Source organism: Barbatula barbatula (genome assembly GCF_947034865.1).
Source record: "Barbatula barbatula genome assembly, chromosome: 16".
NCBI classification, from domain to species: domain Eukaryota; kingdom Metazoa; phylum Chordata; class Actinopteri; order Cypriniformes; family Nemacheilidae; genus Barbatula; species Barbatula barbatula.
In genome coordinates, this window is record NC_136779.1 from 6497190 (window position 1) to 6517629 (window position 20440).

General features: G+C 38.3%; 1 protein-coding gene across 4 annotated transcripts in view; it reads left to right on the forward strand.

Moving 5' to 3' along the window:
- vti1a (vesicle transport through interaction with t-SNAREs 1A) overlaps positions 1-20440 on the forward strand; it is a 107255-nt gene that overhangs the window by 27978 nt on the left and 58837 nt on the right. For all 4 annotated transcript variants that reach the window (XM_079476173.1, XM_079476175.1, XM_079476174.1 and 1 more), the window contains one exon: positions 1096-1180. In XM_079476173.1, coding sequence (XP_079332299.1) covers positions 1096-1180 — 85 coding nt within the window. The remainder of the gene's footprint in view (positions 1-1095; positions 1181-20440) is intronic.

The following is a 20440-nucleotide window of genomic DNA, read 5'->3' on the forward strand; positions in this document are numbered from 1 at the left end:
TAGCCGCTACGTATTTTGACAGCTTAACTAGAACTGGAGACTCTCTCTCCGCTTTATTCTTTCTGCCTTCGTAAACAGGAATAAAGGTTAACTGTCCTTTGAAAATAAAGTTGCCGTATCAGAAAGTGGAAGCTTGGACGTATTTTTTTTCTGTGGTCAGTGTGTCCATTTTTGTTTCGTATTTTTGTAGTTTTATATGTAATTTATAATAGTTCACTCTATAAGAGTCTATCATCATTTATTCTCCCAGTATTTGACTTGTTCCCTATGGAACACAAAAGATATATATATATATATATTATGTGACATATTTTATTTTTCATTTATTTTCCCTTATTATGAAAAAGTTAAACGGAACAAGTCCCGGAATCTCTGTCTTTAGTATGACCAATGTTATTAGAAGATCATTTGTCCTTTTTTCAGGGACTTTTAGTTAATGTTTTTGGTTCTGGACTGTGGTTTATTTTAATTGTACAGTAATGAATTTGTTCATCTTTAACCCAATACAGGATGGATAAACCTTTTTATGATTTTTCTGAATGTTTTCTATTGTTTGAAATGACCCCAAACACTTAAATAGCAAATTCAATTGCTAACATACATGAACGCAATTTATGTATTTAGATTTTGAATATAGAAAATATTTGTTGAGGTTCTCAATGGTGTCTTACATTTGTCAGACTATCAGATATTGGGTAATCTCGAGCGGCATTTGAAAATATATTACAGCTCAATTAACCATCCCTCCCATGCTAATCTTTGCCCTGGTGCTAAATGTGAGCTAATGAGATCTGGCAACACCTTTAGAACAAAGCCGCTGAAAGAAGGAAGACTCAATTAAAAAGAAGGAAAAGGTGCTAAATTCAAGCTCAGTTTTTTTCTGCTTTAGAATTTACATGAGCGGATCAGTCCAATGTGTATTGAAAATGCGACTCATAATTTGATTTTCATAAAAAAAAGTGTAACTTTAATTGAACCTAAGTGGTGTATACAATTTTTAAAACGTGTATTTTATTGTGTTTAAAATCATCTTTGTAAATCATTTCAGAGCTCTTTTTCCTGACTGTTTTCTCTCTTTCCCCGGTTGGTTTTTAGAGAGCATATCTGTTGGACAACACAGAGAAACTGGAAAGGTCATCTCGGAGGCTGGACGCCGGCTACCAGATAGCTGTGGAAACCGGTAGGCATTCTGTGTAGGGGGGTGAGCGAAAGCAAATTGTCTCGCTCGTGCGTGCGGCAGAAAGAGAGGGGGGGAAACGCATCGACGACGGGTGACATTTTCTGGAGAACATCAAAGAGAAGCAAGGGAGAGAGAGGTGTAGAGCAGCAACCGCTGTACTGTCTCACACAAAACACACCGCCTTATTTCCATTCACCTGTGTGCGTGTGTGGCGTGCATGCGAGAGAGAAAGAGAGAGAGAGAGTTTTTAATATGGGTACCAAATAATGGCGGGTTGCATGGGAAAAAACAACAGTCCTGCCATTTTAGAACAGAATAAAGAACGAGATCTTTTAATAACGCAAATTATAAATAAAGCACCCTCAACGTCACCTGTTTCACACCTGTCTTAAGGTTAGTATTCATCTTTAAAAACAAGCTCATTTAGATCTAAACAATGCCTACTGAATCTATTTTTTCTTTTGCGTGGCTGTCGCCGTCTCGGTGAGGCAGAGTTTATTCCTCAGAGACAAATCAAAGCTTATTCTTCTAGAAGCTACCAGCTTTCTACGGCTTCCGCCCATAGTTTTGAAAACTTTGTTAATTTACGCTATTATGGCAGGGCGGCATGGATGCGACATCGGCACGGTTAAAAAATTTAATAAAGGGCTCCGCGGACCAGTGGCATTTGATGTTGTGCAAAAACAACTCACAAATTCATAAATGCAATCTGCATCCTCTGCTTAAAAATGTAGTTTCATTTATTTTTGATTTTCTCAAGCTTTGTTTTTTCTTTCTTGTCCTTTTTTCCCTTCATTTCAGTTCACCAAACGAGGGTCCTTTGTTTTTAGGTATTCAGACATTTTTTGCACATGTCCCATTGAATTCTCTTCTCCCCTTGTATTACCAAAAGAGAAGCCCGTACACTCCATTGGTAGGATCAAACCCCCTAAGAGAGGAATTTTTCAGCCCCGCTCCATAGACTCTCATCTGGCACAATACCGCACTGTTCCCATCGTTCTCTGTGCGGGAGCCGTGAGTGCAGAACAATGCCTGTTTACTCATCCCTTCTCTAACTGCGTTAAAGCACAACTCGGGCTGATGCGCCTAACTCCTGTGATCCTAATCCCTGACCCCCTTACCCCACTGACCACCCCTGCACACTCACACCTGCATCTTTAAAGCGTAGCGACAGGTAGTCCTAAACTGAAGTGGCCCCAAAGAGAACAGACCCTGTAGTTTTGGGATTTAGGCACAGCAGCCATGCACAAAATGCATAGATGATCAGCGGCACGGTCTGCATGGAGTTGGGGCAAACACAGCCTGTTCTGATGGCTTTTGAACTGTAGATGCTCTTTTTTGGGTTGTTCCAGTGACCCTCAGTCCTCGTGTCACTGAGGCGAATTGACCAGTTTATGGGCCGTGTGTTAAAAATCGAACAATATAAAAAAGTCAAACCACACAGTTGTAGCGAACCTGCAGTCCATAATATGCACATATACATTTTATATCTTTATGTATATGGCTGTGTAGCTGTATATGGGTATTTGACAAATAGACTGTACATGCGTCCTATGGACAAAAATGTAGAAAACAAAGAATACTGTATCTTAAGAATATATGGGTAGTTGATGAATAAATCAAATGAACTGTAAATATAACACTTTTATATTATTAATATCTATATTTATCATATTAAATAGCATAAGAGAGATTCAGCTTCATTTTTTTTTTTTAAATTGCCATCACACCATAGGTCAAATGTTCATATTAGTCCGTCAACTTCCCATATTATTGTATTATTACAAATATTATTTTTTATGATCTAAAATAGGATAATAGAAATGTATATATATATATAAAACATATTACATTTGTGTGTATATGTAGTGCACATAGTGCCTGAACTGCAGGTTTGCTATAGCAGTATATAGATATAGATACATTGTAGAAAAAATAATTTGTAGTTTGCGTAAACAATTATACAAATAATTAAAAATTCAATAATAAATAAATAATGTCAAATATTTTATATAAATACTATGTTTTTATTATAAAATCTACAAACAATAAAAAAGGTTTTGTAACTTATGTTATCATTCTTATAATTCTTTTATTCTTATACTTTATTCGATATACTTTCTTATATTTTTCCTATTTTTATTTGGAGGAAAGTACATACTGTAGGGGTTTTACCGTGGTGAGAAGCATGTTTAAAATCAGCTCTTTGTATAAAACAATAAATTACTCTCTTCATGTTTTTATGATGATGCAAATAGTAAAGGTCATTATTGTTGTGGGCCTTCCTGATATCTTGAACGGCACACTTTTGAGACAGTATAAACTAAGACAATGTTTTGTCCCCCTGCTGCTGTCTGTGGAATCTGTTTGTCTAAATGACCCTACAATGTGTGAGCGAGGAAACTGCGCTTGTGTGTGTTAGTGTGTAGTGTTTTGAGTCTAGCAAAAGCATGTCAGGAGCACTCCAGGCCCTCCGAGAGATATCGAGAGTGCTCTCTGGACACGCAGAGCTTTTTACTAAACTGTTTGTCTCATAAATAAAGTATGTGTCTTCATTAGGAGAGGGCACCCACTTTAAAGCAGTCTGATCCAGAGGCACGCCGGCCCGAGAAGAGCCTGGAGTACAGTAGGAGGGAGCAAAGCATCCAATTTAAAGCATTTAAATCAGGGATGTCCCAGAGCGCTAAATAAACCCTAATCAAAGACATTTCTGCCTGTTTATAAAAGCCATGGAAGAGTGCCAAAGATTTGTGTAGTTTAAATTAAAATTCTGTTATTTGCGACCGTCTTTGTGAAAGAATATTTCATATTATCCTATTAAAAACACAGAACATTGTTGTTTAGGTAAACAGCCTCCATGTCTATTTGTAAATCTAAATGTACCCGAGCGTCCGCTTGTGCCGATATAAACAAATAAGGCGACACACACCGTGTCCGTCAGGAGCAGAGAGGTGGCCTTTGAATACACAGCAGCCGTTGTGGCAACGGATCGATGAGGCAAAATGAAACCAGCTCATTAGGGATTGATTTCAGCAGTGTTTAGATAAGCAGAGTGGGTCGGGCCCGGCCCCCGGGGCCCTCACCGGGGCCCAAAGTTCACGCAGAGTCAGGTAGAGAGTCTCTCTGCAGGCCATCATCTTTATTAGCACCCAGATAAGCTGATTAGGCGTTGTCAATCAAAGGTGCCAATGACTCAATCCAAAGGCCCTTCTTTTCTTTCTCTCTCTCCTTTCTTTTTTCTCTCCTTTCCTTTTTTTGTGATAAATCATTGAAGCGACCAACAAAGCAGTAGCCATGGCGGCTAAGCTAAGCAGCCCTGCAGTTGTCACCAAGGCAGACGACGCGAGGACCCTGTGATGATGTGACGACTGTATTAAAGAGTACATCAATTTATTTGAGAGCGGTTTGATTTTTTTGCAGCGTTATTAAAAGAACAAGCACGGGGGGCGGCATCGTTGCCGTCGCAGGCTTAATGGGAAAGTCGAGCATGCGCGAGATGGAAATAAATAACAAAATGCATAGGAAATGAATAAATAAATATATTTCATAAACATGGGAAAATTTTTTTCTTTTGTAAACAAGTATGACTTTAAGACATGCTGTGTCAGTTCATGGGTGTAGAAGTAACACACACACACACACACGGTCGTCTCTGCTTCATTTCTTCTGCCTCTTTGCTTTCCAAAGCATGTTAGTGAGTTATTTTATTTCTTTAATGTATTTTAGTACTTATTTCCTTTTTTTCTACTTTCCGATTATACGAGAACTGTTTACTTTTGCACTTTATTTAGAATTTATTTAATTTTAAACAGAAATTGTTTTGCTGGGGCTTTTTTCTTGCCAATCACTAAATGGTTTTATTGAATAGTTTTTTATATTGTTTAATAGTAGTAGTACTAGTATTAATGGTAGTAGCAGTAATATAACATTAATGTTCTGAAAGGTATTTATTCATTTTAAATTGGCCTATATTTTAGTCTATTTGACTAAAGGCAGAGTTACTGTAATTATAACAATGATATAACACTTGTAATAACGACAATATTTTTAGCGTTGTACATTATAATAATTCTAAAAGTAATAACTATGACAATCATAATGTAATAGTTTATGAGGCTGTATGTATATGCATTATTTGGAGTTGAATTTTTATTCCAATATTAAACTGTAATATACTATATTAATTATTATAGTATATTACAAATTATAAATATTATATGATACATTATACAGTATATTATCTTTTATTGTTATATATTTAATACGATATTTAAATCAAAATTGATTCTAGCGCTATAAGCAGTTTTTTATGCTGTGTTAATAGTATTTTCAAAATTTAAATGATATTATATTTTTATGTAACAGTTTAATCCATTTCTCTCATTTGGCCAAGTGATTTTCTACAGTTTTAGGGAGCTTTAATGTTGTTATTCTTTTCAAATAGGCAGCATATAGGGACATTTTGAAGCAGAAATCAGAAGTAAAGCACTTATTTATATAGTCAGCAAGCGCAAAATATGTTGGATAAACTCAAAATAAGATTTCAGTGTTTTTCATCCACATCCAAGTTGTTGTACATTTAATTAATTGTTTCATTGGCTTTTATTATTTATTTTAGCATGACTGTTCCAGTTGATTTCCTTCATAGAGTAGTGATGTTTAAAGTTTCAACACAGTGCCACTGTTCCCTCTTTAATGAGGACAATTTGGTGAAGTGCATATCCTCGAGGTATAGCATACCAAATAACTTGGGTTTTTGTAGTTTGCTGAAATCTGAATGCCGTATTGTGTTTCAAAAAGAATATGCCGTTATTTGATAATTGTTTGATTCATGGAGCAGAGCCACAAGAGTTAAATATTTTAATACAAGAGTTTGCCGATATGCATAAAGGAGAACTTAGCTAGAGTGTGTTTTCTAAAGACAATGGTGGGTTTTTGCATTTTCTCATAGAAAAAGTATAGTTTCTGGCTGCAAGTTAGGTCTGCACTTCAGAAGTTTCAACTTATGTATGTTTTTATTGGGGTTTAAATATATACGAAATGTAAACCTGCAGTGAATCATTGATGCGTAGAAATATAAATGAGCGAGCTTGTACGCGAGTGCAATGTGAGGTTTTTCTACTTCCTAAACCTACCTACAGGCGAGCTGTTTATCGCGAACCCCCCCCCCCCCCCCCACCGGCGGATGAAAGCGATGTAATAATGATTTTTTTCTCTCCCTAATCGGGCCTTGTCAGCGAGGCGTCTTATCGTGGAGAGGAAAATGACACCGATACTATCGAAGAGCCCAGAGTCCGGGTCTGTCTCGTTCCCCCCCCCAATCACGCCGGACTCAGCCTCTCCGTATCTAGCGCCACCACAAACGGCAAGCGTCGCTTTTTTCATCTGGACTTCAAAAACAGTCCCCGTCATTAAAATTGCACCCGCGTTCGGCTGCAGGGATCAGCCACTCCGGAGCGAAAATGGAATGTGGGAGAGGAGGCTCGCTAAATGTGCTAATTCTGTCCTCACATGTTTACGGCTTAATTTTAATCGGTTTGAGCGAGGGTGGGGGGGTGATTCGAGAACGGCAATTGGGGGGGTTGAAAAAAGCCACACATTGCAATAAATCGCCATTATCTTTGACACTGAAGGACTCAGCTGGTCCGAGGATTTGGGGGTCCGTGTGCAGCAGTATTATTTGGAGACACACAAAAGTGTTTACGCTTCAACTGTGGTAGCTGGAGGTGCATTTACTGATTTGGGTCCGCCTAGACAAAGGGCCGAACTAGCACAAAGCCGGCACACAAACTCTTAATGCAAGGGCTGAACCAACAAACTTGAGTTGTGTGTGTGCTTGTACGTATCTAGCTGTCTTTGGGACTGAAGATAGTGCAGGTGTTGACTTGTTGTTATATTCTAATCTGTTTTACGATGTTTGCTCATGGTAAGTGAAATCATTGACTGTTCAATCCCAAAATGCAATTGAAGGTTGTTTTCCTCTGGGGTGATGTGGGAGCAGATCCATTTTTCTAGATAAACTGTTGAGCAGCAGAATGAGAGAGTAACCTTCCCACTTGCATCTTTTGAATAAGCCTCTTCAGCACTTGCCACCACCTAGTTGCATCAAAATCTCCTGTATCTTCAAGATTGAATTTGAATTTATGTCTGTCTTGAGGTTTAAGGAACGGCAGACTGTAGTCAGCAAAGTTAAGGATGTAGAATTGAAGCACTGATTATGTGAAATGGACATAATGGAGACATATTATAATAATTTAAGGTGCTTTATAGAAATTTAAACTCCTTTTAATCATTTGATATAATGTATTTTATATATATATATGTTCAATTATTAAATATATTAATAATAGACTAAAACTAAATAATTACATATGAAATGCATATTACTCATTAAAAGGAAATGCACAACACTAACACTGGCATTTTAATGCAGATAATAGTGATCCATTTTATTTTCTATTTCTTATTATTACTTGTATTACTTATAGAAATATGTGTTACTTTATGAATTAATAATTATTTATTTGTAAATGTATTATTTGAATACATTTATTAATCGTTTATTTTTTATTAATAGTTTATTAATTACTTGAACTTTTGATTTCCCAAGAGAGAGACAAAAACATATTTTAGTACAGTGTGTCTATTTATATCACACGCACTGTCAGACGCACACAAACAAACACTTTCATTGACCTTTGGTTGACAGAGAGGGAGAGAGAAAGAGGGCTCTCGAGCTGGATGGCGTTAAATAAAACTGTTTTGGAAGGAAATGGAAGACAAAAGCGAATACCCAGGACCCCCATGGGCGCTTTAAAGAGCTTGCACATCTGAAGCGCAATATCAAAAAGCAGAGAGAAAAAGTAAAATGAAGTTAAAGGAAAAGTGGAGAGGGGGAATGAGAGAGCGGCGGTACCTTGTCACTGCAGAATGAGGATCATAAACGATAATTGTGTGACGGGAGTGACACGCTGATGACAGGAGATTGATGGTGCTTGAAAAGCGAGCGTAATTCACTAAGGAGTCGCAGAGAGTTGGGTGGCTGAGATTAAGAGAGGGAACTAGTCATATTGTGCTCTGCAAACCCAGGCGGTGCAAGTACGGAAGGACAGCATTTTACGCTTGTGGTTCTTGTTTCTTTTCTCAAAAAGTGCATCTAAACGAAACGGTCCCTCACTGCAAGCACTGCGGTATTTACATGATGTGCAAATGCTTGTTGCATTTGTGGATATTTTTTGTAACCCTGATGAATTATTTGAATGCTCGAATATTTAAATTGACTGGTTAATGTAATAAAATAGACAGTTAATGTTTAAATGCAACGCTGGGATTTACAGAAAACTTGTCTGTCAAAAATAAATCACATTAGACTTGGAAATATCTATTTTGGAAATATTCAATACTATTAATATTAGATTATGCATTGCATGACACCTTTTGAATTTATTTAAAAATTTAGCTTTTAAAATGTTTTCGGATTGGAAAGATTTCATTTTTTATTATCCTTAGAAATAGAAAGAAGAGAAATAGGCCAACAAACTGTGTTGCTATGAAATCTTTATTAGCAGCATTTTGGTCAAAGACCTCCTTCAAGCATTTTAATTATTAAATAGCAATGTGTTTTTTTAACACACCTCCTGTTACGTTGTTTAATCCGCAAACAGTCCGTCTTGTCTTTTCCTGACCTTTTATTTTAATAGTTACACTAACAATATTGCTTATAGCTTCATCATCAAAAGTTTGAACAGCTGCTGGATCAGCTTTGTTATGGATAGTTAACCCAGCACAGATAATCTTATTTGTTTTAAGATCAAATATGGCTACAGAGTAAGACTGTTTGCGCATCTCAATGCTGACCACCCCTCGATATGGGGTACGTGAGAAAAAAAGGCCATCATTAGCGCTGTCCGTCTGTCCCCTTCGCGGCTGCTTGTGTCACACCGTCCCTCAAAGTGGCTTCCTTTTCGGCGGGCCGCGCCCCGGGCCCGTGCGGCCGCCGGCTCAGGACGCCCACTGAACATAAAACGCATCGCCCGATCTGTCAGCTGGGGGCTCCATCTGTCAGTCAGTGGGATGGCTTCACTTTTGTCTGGGGAGGGTGAGCAGGGAGTTGGGCGGGAGGGGATGGGCTTGTTGCGTACCCCATTTTGCAATGTGGAGGAAACCCTGCTGCTGTCGTTTTGACATGTTTAATATTAGTTTTCACAACTATTGTAGTTCCTTTCAAACAACATTTATGCCACTTTTATGTTGACACCCACTGGCCTGTAAGCCAAAGGAAAGCATGAGAATTATATATTTCATTTATATCATAATAATTAAATGCATAACTGCAATTATAGAAAAGCATAATTTTTATTAGCATATATATTCTAAGTTATACTTTTTTTAATCTTATGGCGGTGGCTTTGGCTGTTTGACTGTGATGTAAATGAGCATGCCTCTTAATAGAGGTGTTTATAGAAAGGAGAGCCGAGATTGCAGTTTACACTTTGGCAGATAGGCTGCGCCCTTGAACCATCGTAAAAAGGAAGAGCCTGAGACTTCTCGTCTCCACGCTGGGGGACAACAGGCCTCCACCACGCAGTTTTCCCCACTCAAGTCTTTGGATGTTTCTTGGGGTGCTGAAAGTTCCTGAAAAGATAAGCTTTGCTCACAACTCCAGGAGCTCATTTGAGTTTTATTTATTTAGCACTGTGTTTTCACGTGTGTGTGTGTGTGTGTGTGTGTGTGTGTGTGTGTGTGTGTGTGTGTGTGTGTGTGTGTGTGTGTGTGTGTGTGTGTGTGTGTGTGTGTGTGTGTGTGTGTGTGTGTGTGTGTGTGTGTGTGTGTGTGTGTGTGGCGTTTGTGTGTGTGCCGTTTGTGTGTGTATGGCGAGAGAGGAAACAAGTGTGTGTTTGTGTGTAGTGCTGAATCCCTGCTGAGAGAATCAGTATGTTTTAGATATGTGTGTACGGGCAATACTGAATCAGCTGCATGATGGATTTCAGCTGGTATTATTCACCTCTACAAAAAGATAACGTTTAACACATCACCCATGATGTCCTGTTTAGAAAGTTTCACATATATTTGTAAATATTTCCGTTTTCTTAATCATTTCCAATGAACCCGTGTTTATTTTTGATGGAGAAAGTTTAAGAATAGAAAAATCCATATTCAAGGTTAATTTGCTTTGAGTGTTTTCCCGTGCAAATGATTTGTAATGTTAATATTGGCCTTAAGTGGTTTGGTGCCTTAAATGCATGCCGTAATCATATTGAAACAGGATCAAGGGAATTTAGTTTTATTTTAGGAAGCTTTTAGTCAATAAAGCCATTTCATACGAATCATTAATGTGCCGCTTTAACCTCTAAATTCTAATTGAAAGACTTTGAATACATTTTTTATTTGACTTTATCTAACAACAACAAAGATAGTCTGTAAGCATGTCTTCCAGATTATCAGAAAACGTACTTTTGCAATATTTCTGCGTAGTTTTTATGAAGATTGATAGAGAGGTTTTTTTGGAATATCTTTTTATCATAAACCATTAGATATTTATATCATTTTTATGATTTCCTTTTTAGTTAGGCTATAATTCCAATTTCATTGTGGAATTTATTAATAATACTTTTTAATAAAAAATTATTGGATTTTATATTGTGCAATCATTTCTTTGGCAGTGAGGTTGAAATATGTTTCTACACTACATTATATCACGCTTGAGATATTATAGAATGTATTTTTACTGTATAAGCATACAACAAAAGGAGGGGTGTTGAGTCTCCACATACAATTTTGTCTAATGAATTATTCTACTGCTAATTGAATGTAAGATAAATGTATGAAAGTGGTGCAGGTTTGCAAGTTTTTGTATAATTAACTAGTATATTGCAAGCCTGTTTTAAATATTTTCTTTGTTTAGCTGTTTAACAATTTTTGCACATGCAATTAGCATATATACATGATTATGAGGTATTTTGAACATAAATGCATGAGTTTTTCTGTAGGTTTAGAGGTCTAGGTTCATGCTGTGCTTTCTTAAGGTTGTATGGATTTCTGTCCAGCGTTCAGCTCACGTGATTTCATCAACAAACACATAAGGCTGAGTTGCCATGCATAACCGCATTGACCATGGTGAGGTGATTTCTGAAAAATCTCACACGAAACGCCCAATGCCATCTGCTGCAGCGTGCTCATTTCAATTACACATGAAAAAACGCAATCCCAAGCTCTCAGGCTGCCAGAGATTGCCAGCTTTTCTCATGATTGACTTAGATAAAGAAATAACAACTCAGGAAAAAACTTACGAAGGAAGTCTGGAGGAGGCCAAATTACGGACAAATCAAGATATCGTTCCTGTGCATAATGTCAGGTGCTTGTTTTGCTTTTCAGACTATTCCCAGGGTTCTTACAGTTTAATTTTAATAAGTGACAAGATCACTTTTTAATAAGAGATTAGATCAAATGTTTTCCCAGCTTTGTTGATTTAGCTAAATTCCCCCATAAGGTGAGAGGTTGGGGATAAAAGAGAGAGAGAAATGTGGTGTTTGGAACAGCTTTTACATCCTGTGCCACCTGGGTTTATTTGGGCCAAACACCGTTCTGTCCATCCGAGCCCTGCCTGTCCGGGAGGACTACGGTGAACAGAAGTTCCCTCCTCAGAACTCACACCTGAGCACCACTTTAAGCCCATCTCTCTCCCATTCTCTGTCTATCTTTCCGGCCCTCTTTAACTTTCTCCCTCCCAAGGGACCTGCCCTGTCCTACTTAACTTCGGCCCATCCTGTCCTTTGATTTGTGCTACTTAGCCAGCCAAAGATCATCTGCACACTTCACACATTCTGTTTTTCTCCCATCCTCTCATGTTTATGAGGATATGTTTCACAAACGGATATCTAGTCAATGGTCAGGCGTGCAGTCCTTTTCAGGTTGTGAAAATTCAAAACTCAATTCGATGCTGTTCAAGTTTGTAATGGCACTTGTATTGCTTTTGCCCTTGGATTAATTGCTTCTGATTAAATTGTTTTATTTCGAAGACTGGATGAAAGAGTCTGTTTAATGAAAATCAAATGTAGATGCATGTTTAGCACAGCTCAGTCAGATTAGTCACATTCTGATTTGTGTTTCATGTTTCTCATTATTAATGGTTTTATTAAGATTTGGGTTGTGTGTAGCAGGTGCTGCGTGTGTATGTAACATTGTTTAATGTGGAATATGTGTTTAGAGGAGGCCACATGAAAAGATGCATAGTGAAAAGTGCATTGGTACTTAAGAATACCATCTGTTTGAGGTTTGTGATCCCCAGGAATAAAGAACAGAAAAGGTAGACATATTTCTTACAATATGAAATAGCAGAGTTGACTACACATTGGAAATGATTTTGTTCTTCTGTATCAGTATATTTGTGGTGTGGGCTGTTCTCTTATAAGAATATATTTGATCTTTATAGCTATAGTTATTCTTCTTGGTGTGAATGGGTCTTAAGTGATCGAATTTGATTATTATTATCGAGATTAACTACGCTCTAAAAATGCTGGATTCTTTTTAAACCATCATTGTGTCAAATTGTTTTTTTTTCTAACATCTATTGACAGAAATGCAATATACTATACATAACTCTGTCGCCAGAGATGTATAAAGACATCAATGGCAGCTGTCAGTGTGAAAACCTTGTCTAAAGTTGTTTTTGGTACATTTTGGACACACTCTGGACTTACTAAATATGGTAGATAACACATTTAACTTGTAAGCAAGGATGACAACATCTATAGTATCAACTGTTCATGTACCGCAGGGTAAAATTAAATGAATGTACATAAAACCTGTTTAACATGGAGAGACATTGAAATATAGAGCTTTGTTTATGACCTACGATGTACATGCTGTGAGAACAGTTAGCTTTTTAGGTTTGTACGTAAGCATGGACTCACTAACTTCACTGGTTTTAGCCAGAGATACGACACTGTAGCACATTACCATCTGTAGATGAAAATTTTGAGAAAGTATCATAACCAGTGTTTTACTGGGATTGGAGTTGAATTGAGTGTGTGTGTTTAGGAAATTTTAATAAATTCTGTTCCGCATCCTCCCAGGACACCTGGAATTAGTGTTACAAGTAGGCTACCCCAGGCACATCGTTTTATCAATTTTGTAGGATTAACACCATAAAACAGATGAGAGCTTTGATCTTACAATATGTTTGTATGGTGCTGAAACCTAAAGTTGTCCGAGGTCCGGTCCCCGTGCAACTCCTATTCAACTGCCATTGACTCATCTGCTTTCGAGGGGAGGAGCTTACCAATAAGTTAAGTCATAGCCTCACCACTAGATGCTGCAAAATTTCATTCACTGGACCTTTAAATTAACCCAGAAAGGGCACATTTTGACCCAACAATGGGCTAAAACAACCCATAATTTTGTCATTTACAGCCCAATGGCTAGGTTCGTCCCTCTATGAAAATAAACCAGCATTTTTGAAGTGTATGGAGCTCACATGTTGTTCATTTGATCCTGTGTGCGAAAATTTGCTTGTTTTTTTTGCAAAGGAGACACAAGAGGGGCTAACTAATTTTTCCATCAAGCTAATACAGCATTAGTGCGGTTTTAAGATGGCTGCTGTTGTCATTAGTGAATTGCTTTGAGTGGTCTAGGCTGAGTTGAGAGCAGGTACGAGATGAAAACAGGGGGCAGAAAGGCTGTCTGTTTCATTCTCTGATGGAGGTTATATTTTCTGTGACAACTGGACCACAGTAATCAAAATGTGTTAATAATCCCTTCAAAGGGATTGTGAGACATCATTGGGGCCTCAATGAGTTTGAATCCCCTTGTTAGCCGCAGAGCTGCATACTCCGCCCTTCACAGCCCGAGTCATCCTCAGTTACAAATGCTGCTGCACATGAGAGATTCATGTCAGCAGTACATGTTATGTACACACGTAAATAATTATTCACTCACTAACACAAAATGGTTCATTTAATGGGAACTTTGAGTAGAACTACAGTGTACAACTTTTTGAAATCAAAATGGACAAAGAAATTGTAAAGAAAATATTTTTAATTTTCTTGCTCCTCATTACCCCTTTTTAGTGTTTCAGCTAATATCAGTAATGTAGGAATTGTTTTGGACTGCTGTTAGGGATACAATTTTTTTTGCCAGAAGTAAATGAGATAATTTAATATTTCAAGATGCACCGATCCTAAATTCTTTCCTCCAATATCCATAGCTGATTTTTCAGTGTGATATCTGCCGATACAGATTCTGAAGATTAAATGAATATTTCTTACAGGGGAAAACCCCTTCTCCGATTTCTCTTAGCCATTGTTGATGTTTAAATCACCAATACGAACACACCCCTGCCCCATCTTTCGCTTTCGTCAGCACTTGGCTCAACTAATGTCAGTCCTGTGCACTGTGCCCCTTACTGCTGATTGGCTACAAGTTTGTTTTGGTACTCGGCCTGACTTTGTCTAAACAAGTGTTAATCGAAAATCATTAATCAAATTAACTTTCTTAATTTTATCAACTCGTATAATGACCATTAATATGAATATTTAAATATTAAAACTGGTAATGTATCCTAAAAAATTCTTTATACAGTTTCTAATATCAACAGAGCAAAAATTCATAGCATTTTCTGTCCTTTTCCTGAAACTACCTATACCGATTATTGGCCGATATATTGCTGCATCTCTATTTCTAACCTTAGTTTACATTTCATTAACGCTGCAATTTGTAAAAATTTTTGTTTGAAAATAAAGAAAATCGGTTATTTAGCTATTGCATCAAAATTGGTGTAAGAACATTTTTATTATGTTTAAAAAAGAAACTATTCATAAAGTTAATAAAGTCTCCTTACTTAAGCTGATTCATAATGGTAAGCTTATAATAATGATTTATAATTTGAGCTGTCAGGTCAGATTTTACAAACAGAGATGCAATTCAGTGGAAAACGTTTTTAGATTGCAGAGGTAAAATTGGCATTGATTATACTTTTTTAAAGCACCTGGATATTTCTAGATGCTCTTAAGGTCAATTTGACCTTCTGTCTCGACATCCCATTTTCAGCAGTGTGCCAGCAGTTTGTCAGGAGAGGAGTAGTGCTTCACTGTCAACAAAAAGTCACATTCAATGCCTTCTTTTCATAATCCAGTCAGTATATGGATAAAACCAAGTCTTGTCATTCTCGTAAAAAATTCAGTTTCACTTGGAATATGTCACATTACAAAAGTAAAATATTACAGAAGAATATGTACATGTTCCACTTGACACATCTTTAGGCTTTAACACATTCAGGTGTATTTTAACATCTTGACAGGCCTAATCCTGGTGTGTTAAATTGATCCCAGAATGGGCCACAGCGCTGCTTGTATATGAAGCCATTGGTCAGTTGGTTGTATTGGTTTCTCCAATGACCAGTTCATGGGTTGATCTTACCAGAAGACGCCTATTGTTTGCTCTTATGATGTTTGTGATAAATCCTGCCTCTTGGTGTATTTACTTAATCACCCCAAGTTAAAAAGCGCTCCGTAAACATCAACCAGACAGATATAAGAGTGTAAGAATGACCCATGGACTTTAATCTCATCAGACAGAGCCACTTCCCAACATGGTAATCCCCCCCAAGTAAGTCTTGAATGGGGAGAATAGAATGTGAGGCTGGGTTCATGGACACATGCCTGAGAATGTTTTAGTCATAAAGCTGAACAGTAGCAGGTGTAATAAGCGTCACTCACTAAGCCTTATGAACACAGCTCTCTCCCTCTCTTGCTCTCTTTCTTCCTCTCTCTCTCACTGTCAGACTTAACATTATGCAGCCCATTAGCTGAAAGACTAGGAAGAGACCTAAGGTGGCCCTGAGGGTTGGAAACCGAGTAGAGGCTCCCAGTCACATCACATCCAGCGCGATTCAAGCACCTGTCTATCTACCGGCACGTTCGGTGAATCAACCCCACTGCACCAGCCCCCTTTGATTGATGAGCTTCTTTGTTGTGCTTGAAGTTGCAAGGTGCTTTTCTAAGGCTAATTAAATCAGAGCAGTGTTTCTAAAGTCGAACAGCCACTTCTTTAAGTTTAGGTAAGGAGAGTTAGAGGCCAATGATGAGACTGGTAAATATACATGTGGGCAGGTTACAGGACAGGAGATAATTATGTAAACGATCTTTTCTATTAAGATCATTTTTGCAAGTCTAGGCCTACGCGGTAGGTTGACGCATGTTTTTTGTTTACCACGTATCCCTGTGGAGTGCCGTTGCATACCTAACGTCCATCTGAAAGCTTGCTTCAAGCATTAAAGCACTCATTGACTTTCTAATGATCACTGGTCAGCCTGCGTAAGTGCCAGGGGTTTAGCCAATCCGCAGCACTCAGATATCGACTGAGCACTCCACTCCCTCTTTTCACTGCCGCCTGCCGGGTCTATGTCAAAATCCATTACCACTGCCTCAACATCGCACGCAGACGAGGAACGAGAGCGTGACGGGATGGAGTTTTTAGTGTTCTCTTATCCTACTCCTTGGCCTTTCTTCTGGATCCACCTCCCCTGCTTTGTCAGAGAGTGAGGGTAACCCCTACCAAAAGATCATCCAGATACACAGCAGTAGATGACATATCGATCGCGTTCCCGTTTGGGCAGAGGCCTTTCTCTGTTCCCGGCCCCACACGTTTCTGCTAGGATGGCTTCTGCTAGCTCCCTGACCCCGATAGGCGCTGATGTCGATGTCGATTTCCTATTTACGCAATTCAGCCTTGTTCAGTTTTCGTTTCTCACATTGCAGAGCAACTACCGAACGCACGAAAGGGCACAGTTGATGTCTCAGAAGACTTTCGTAGTAGACTTTTATGAAAATGACTTACTTCCTGCCAGATTGTTGCATCATCGGCAAGGGTGCGAATTCCGTGTCATTCAAGCCTGATTTGCTATAGAAGAAACACGCCTGTGGGAGGTGCAGGCCTCAACTTTACACTAGATGGAGGAGCTGTTGTATTCATCAAGGTGGCCGGTGATGGCTAAGCTAGATGTCTCTAGAGAGGGCTGTCGGAGCCTTATCCGCTCAACCGAGGTGCGTTCGTGACAAGTGTCAATGTGATTTCCTTTGTGTCTTTCTCGCCTCTGAATGACACGACTCATTTTTGTTATTTATTTCAATAATGGGGCAAGAGATGGAAAGGAATAACAAAATGACAACCAACTTAAAAGCACCCGAGGGCACATGCCAACACGTCACTATCGTGACACCTTCTTCCTCCTTGTGACGGCTTCTGTCTCGACAGGTACCACACGCAAATGTGGCGCACACACTTACAGTGTTGCCCAATTCCGAAGGCCCTTGAGATGGTAGGGGTGGCATGATTGTGTGTGATCTCTGCTTAACAGACAAGCAGGACCAAAATCTAAACCCAATCAGTGCCTGTTGAGAAGTGTGTATGTAGGTGTGTGTGTTTCTTGCTCAGGAGGTTTACCAAGGACCGAACTCAGCCGAGGGCTTAAGCAGTGCAGTGATAACTTTTCAACAGGATAACCCATTTGAGAGCAGTCTGAGATATGCACACAGAGTCTCATCTGTTAAATGGAAGCTTGATTATGATCAGTAGAAAGAGCATCACCTCCTGTTTCTGATGTTATTGCCATCACGTGTATATTTCAGGGAAGGAAAATGAATAAACATTCCCAAAATGCCCCCCCCCCCAAAGCTAGAGATTAATGCCAAAACTCAGGAAAAAGTCTTTGTTTTGTATTCTCAAAGGTGGATCAGTGGCCAGATGGGTAACGCATTGTGACAGAGGTGATGTCTAAATTAATCATTCATGCTCTCTCACATGGCTGTGTGCTAAAATATTAATGCTGGAATAAATTTGATTCAGGGCCTGTGATTAGAGGGGTGCCCAGCACCGCCATGTTTATTTATGCCCCGGAGAGCAGCTGCAAGGGTCACGAGCATCTCTCAACCGTAGGTACACCTCAGTCCAGTGCATATATATACATACATCTGCCAATGTACATGTGCGTGTGTGAGGTGGGTGGCTGTTATATATATTATACATTATAGAACTGATCATCATGGAGATGCAATGTATGAATAATGTCAAAGGTGTTTTTTTTATGTGGTGGAAGGCTTTGTGTGTGGGTAAGCTTGTCTTGGTTTGGCATCTTGTGGCAGGTTAGTCCTCCTGTCTCTAGATGGCATTGTTTTTCTGCTTAAAGTTTTAATAATAACTGAACAAAATGGACATGGTCAAAGGGGGTAGACCCAGCATTGGACATATAATAAAAGATTCACATATTAAAGATTAAGACACATTTGCATGGCTTTGAATAAAAAAGAATTCTGGTTAATCTTAAATTCTTTCAAGGAATAAAGACAAAGGTTTCGTTTTATTGTATTTACATTTATGAATATATAATTTAGCATGAATTCAAATAAAGTTAAAAATATAAATAAATGAGGCCTCAAAACAAAATTTGACTGGTCACATCTACGGTAAATTTGTCCATTCAAACAGTCTGTTGTCACAAGTGATAATTTGCTGTTGTGCCCATTAAAAAAAATAGCTGTAACCAGTCACTACAACATTTTGAGTTGAGGCCTGTTTATATTTTTTATTTTTCGCGTGAAGACTGTATGCAGTAATTTCCCAATGAAACAAGATATTTAAAAAAATATTTTAGGGCAAGGCCTGATTTAGTTTTTAAAGGTGGAGCAACTAATGAATACTTTCAATGAAACAAATTGATCGAATGATGCGAAACATCCCTCTCTTAATAGCAGTGCTGGGCAAGTTACCTTCAGAATTATGTATATTACTAGTTTCGGTCATTTAAAAGGAAATATTTTAATAACAATATTACAGTCTTTGCATTACTTTTGAGTTACTTTTATCAAAATAACCACAAAAGTATGAGATGACATATTTACGAAACACGCTCTGTAGAGGAGTTTGTCTGTTTAGGGCTACTGTAAAAACAACATGGCGAATTGCATGGAAGTGGACCCACGGTGTATGTAGATAGAAATAGATAATTCTTGAGTAAGAAAAACGTTTCATTATATAAGGTCTTTATACACCTCTGAAGACATAATGAATAATAGTATGCATATTATATGGCAGTGGTTCTCCAACTTGTCAGAGCAAGTATCACCTTTAATAAAATTTGGGGTTCCAAGTCCCACCTACTGACTGCGCCATAGAAAATGACATGTATAAACGCTTATTTTAATTGTGGAGCTGAGAATCTTTACTTGCTTCATGATACACCTCGTCCACCAATCCTAATGTATTATTAATAAAACAAACTCTTACAAGACAAAAAGATTTCTGTAGTGCACTGTAAGCAGGACCTCCGTATATAACTCCTATTGTAGATTTATTAGCTTTGTGGGGACTTTGAGAAAGACTACCAACCTATATTAAAGCAACACAACGCGGCGGGCTTTGTTGATTTAAGTAGATGCAGATAGATGCAGACACGTGTTGAAGTAGCGCTTTACAGCATTAACAACGCCTTTAAACAGCGGTTCAAGTTCAGAAATACACACAGCTCACGCAAAGCATCTGTCTGCTCCCGCTCTGTGTTTGAGCTGCCTTTGCCTGTCACACCTGAGTTGCATCGACCAATGATAAACAATAATTCATAGAACCGTATTAAAATTGCACATGGGCTATATGAGATGTAGGGCCTATTCCGTATATAGATCGTGTATACAATCTTTAATTGTATTTAAAACACTAAATTAATATATAGCGTTATTAATTTCCTATCGTGTCACCTACCACTAGGGGTCTCTGCGAGTACCCCTAGTGGTACACGTACCACAGTTTGAGAACCACTGTTATATTGCATTTCTGTCAATGGATCCTACCAAAAAATTGCACAATGGACATTTAAGTTTCTGTTAAAGTGAAATGTTAAACTGTAGAGAACCACAAACACAGCCTGACTTGCAATGTCAGATACCCAAGTTCAGTCTTAAGTTATATTCTGTGATATACTGTATGTACAGTATGGAGTCCTTGAGAGTTTGTTTATTACGTGTCTTTTAGTGTGGTTTTGTTGGAGACAGGGTGTGGAGCGAAGGAGTGAATGAATGATGTGAGCGGCAATTGCTGTAATGGAGTGTTGGAACATGACAGTCTCATTGATAATAATCAGGTGTTTATGTACAGAACCAACAGGTCAGGGCAGGCCTCTCTCTCTCTCTCTCTCTCTGTAGCAAGTTTGAAAGTGCACCACCGTTTGGCTCCGTCACATCTATACCACATTGTGCTCATCTTTATGCAATA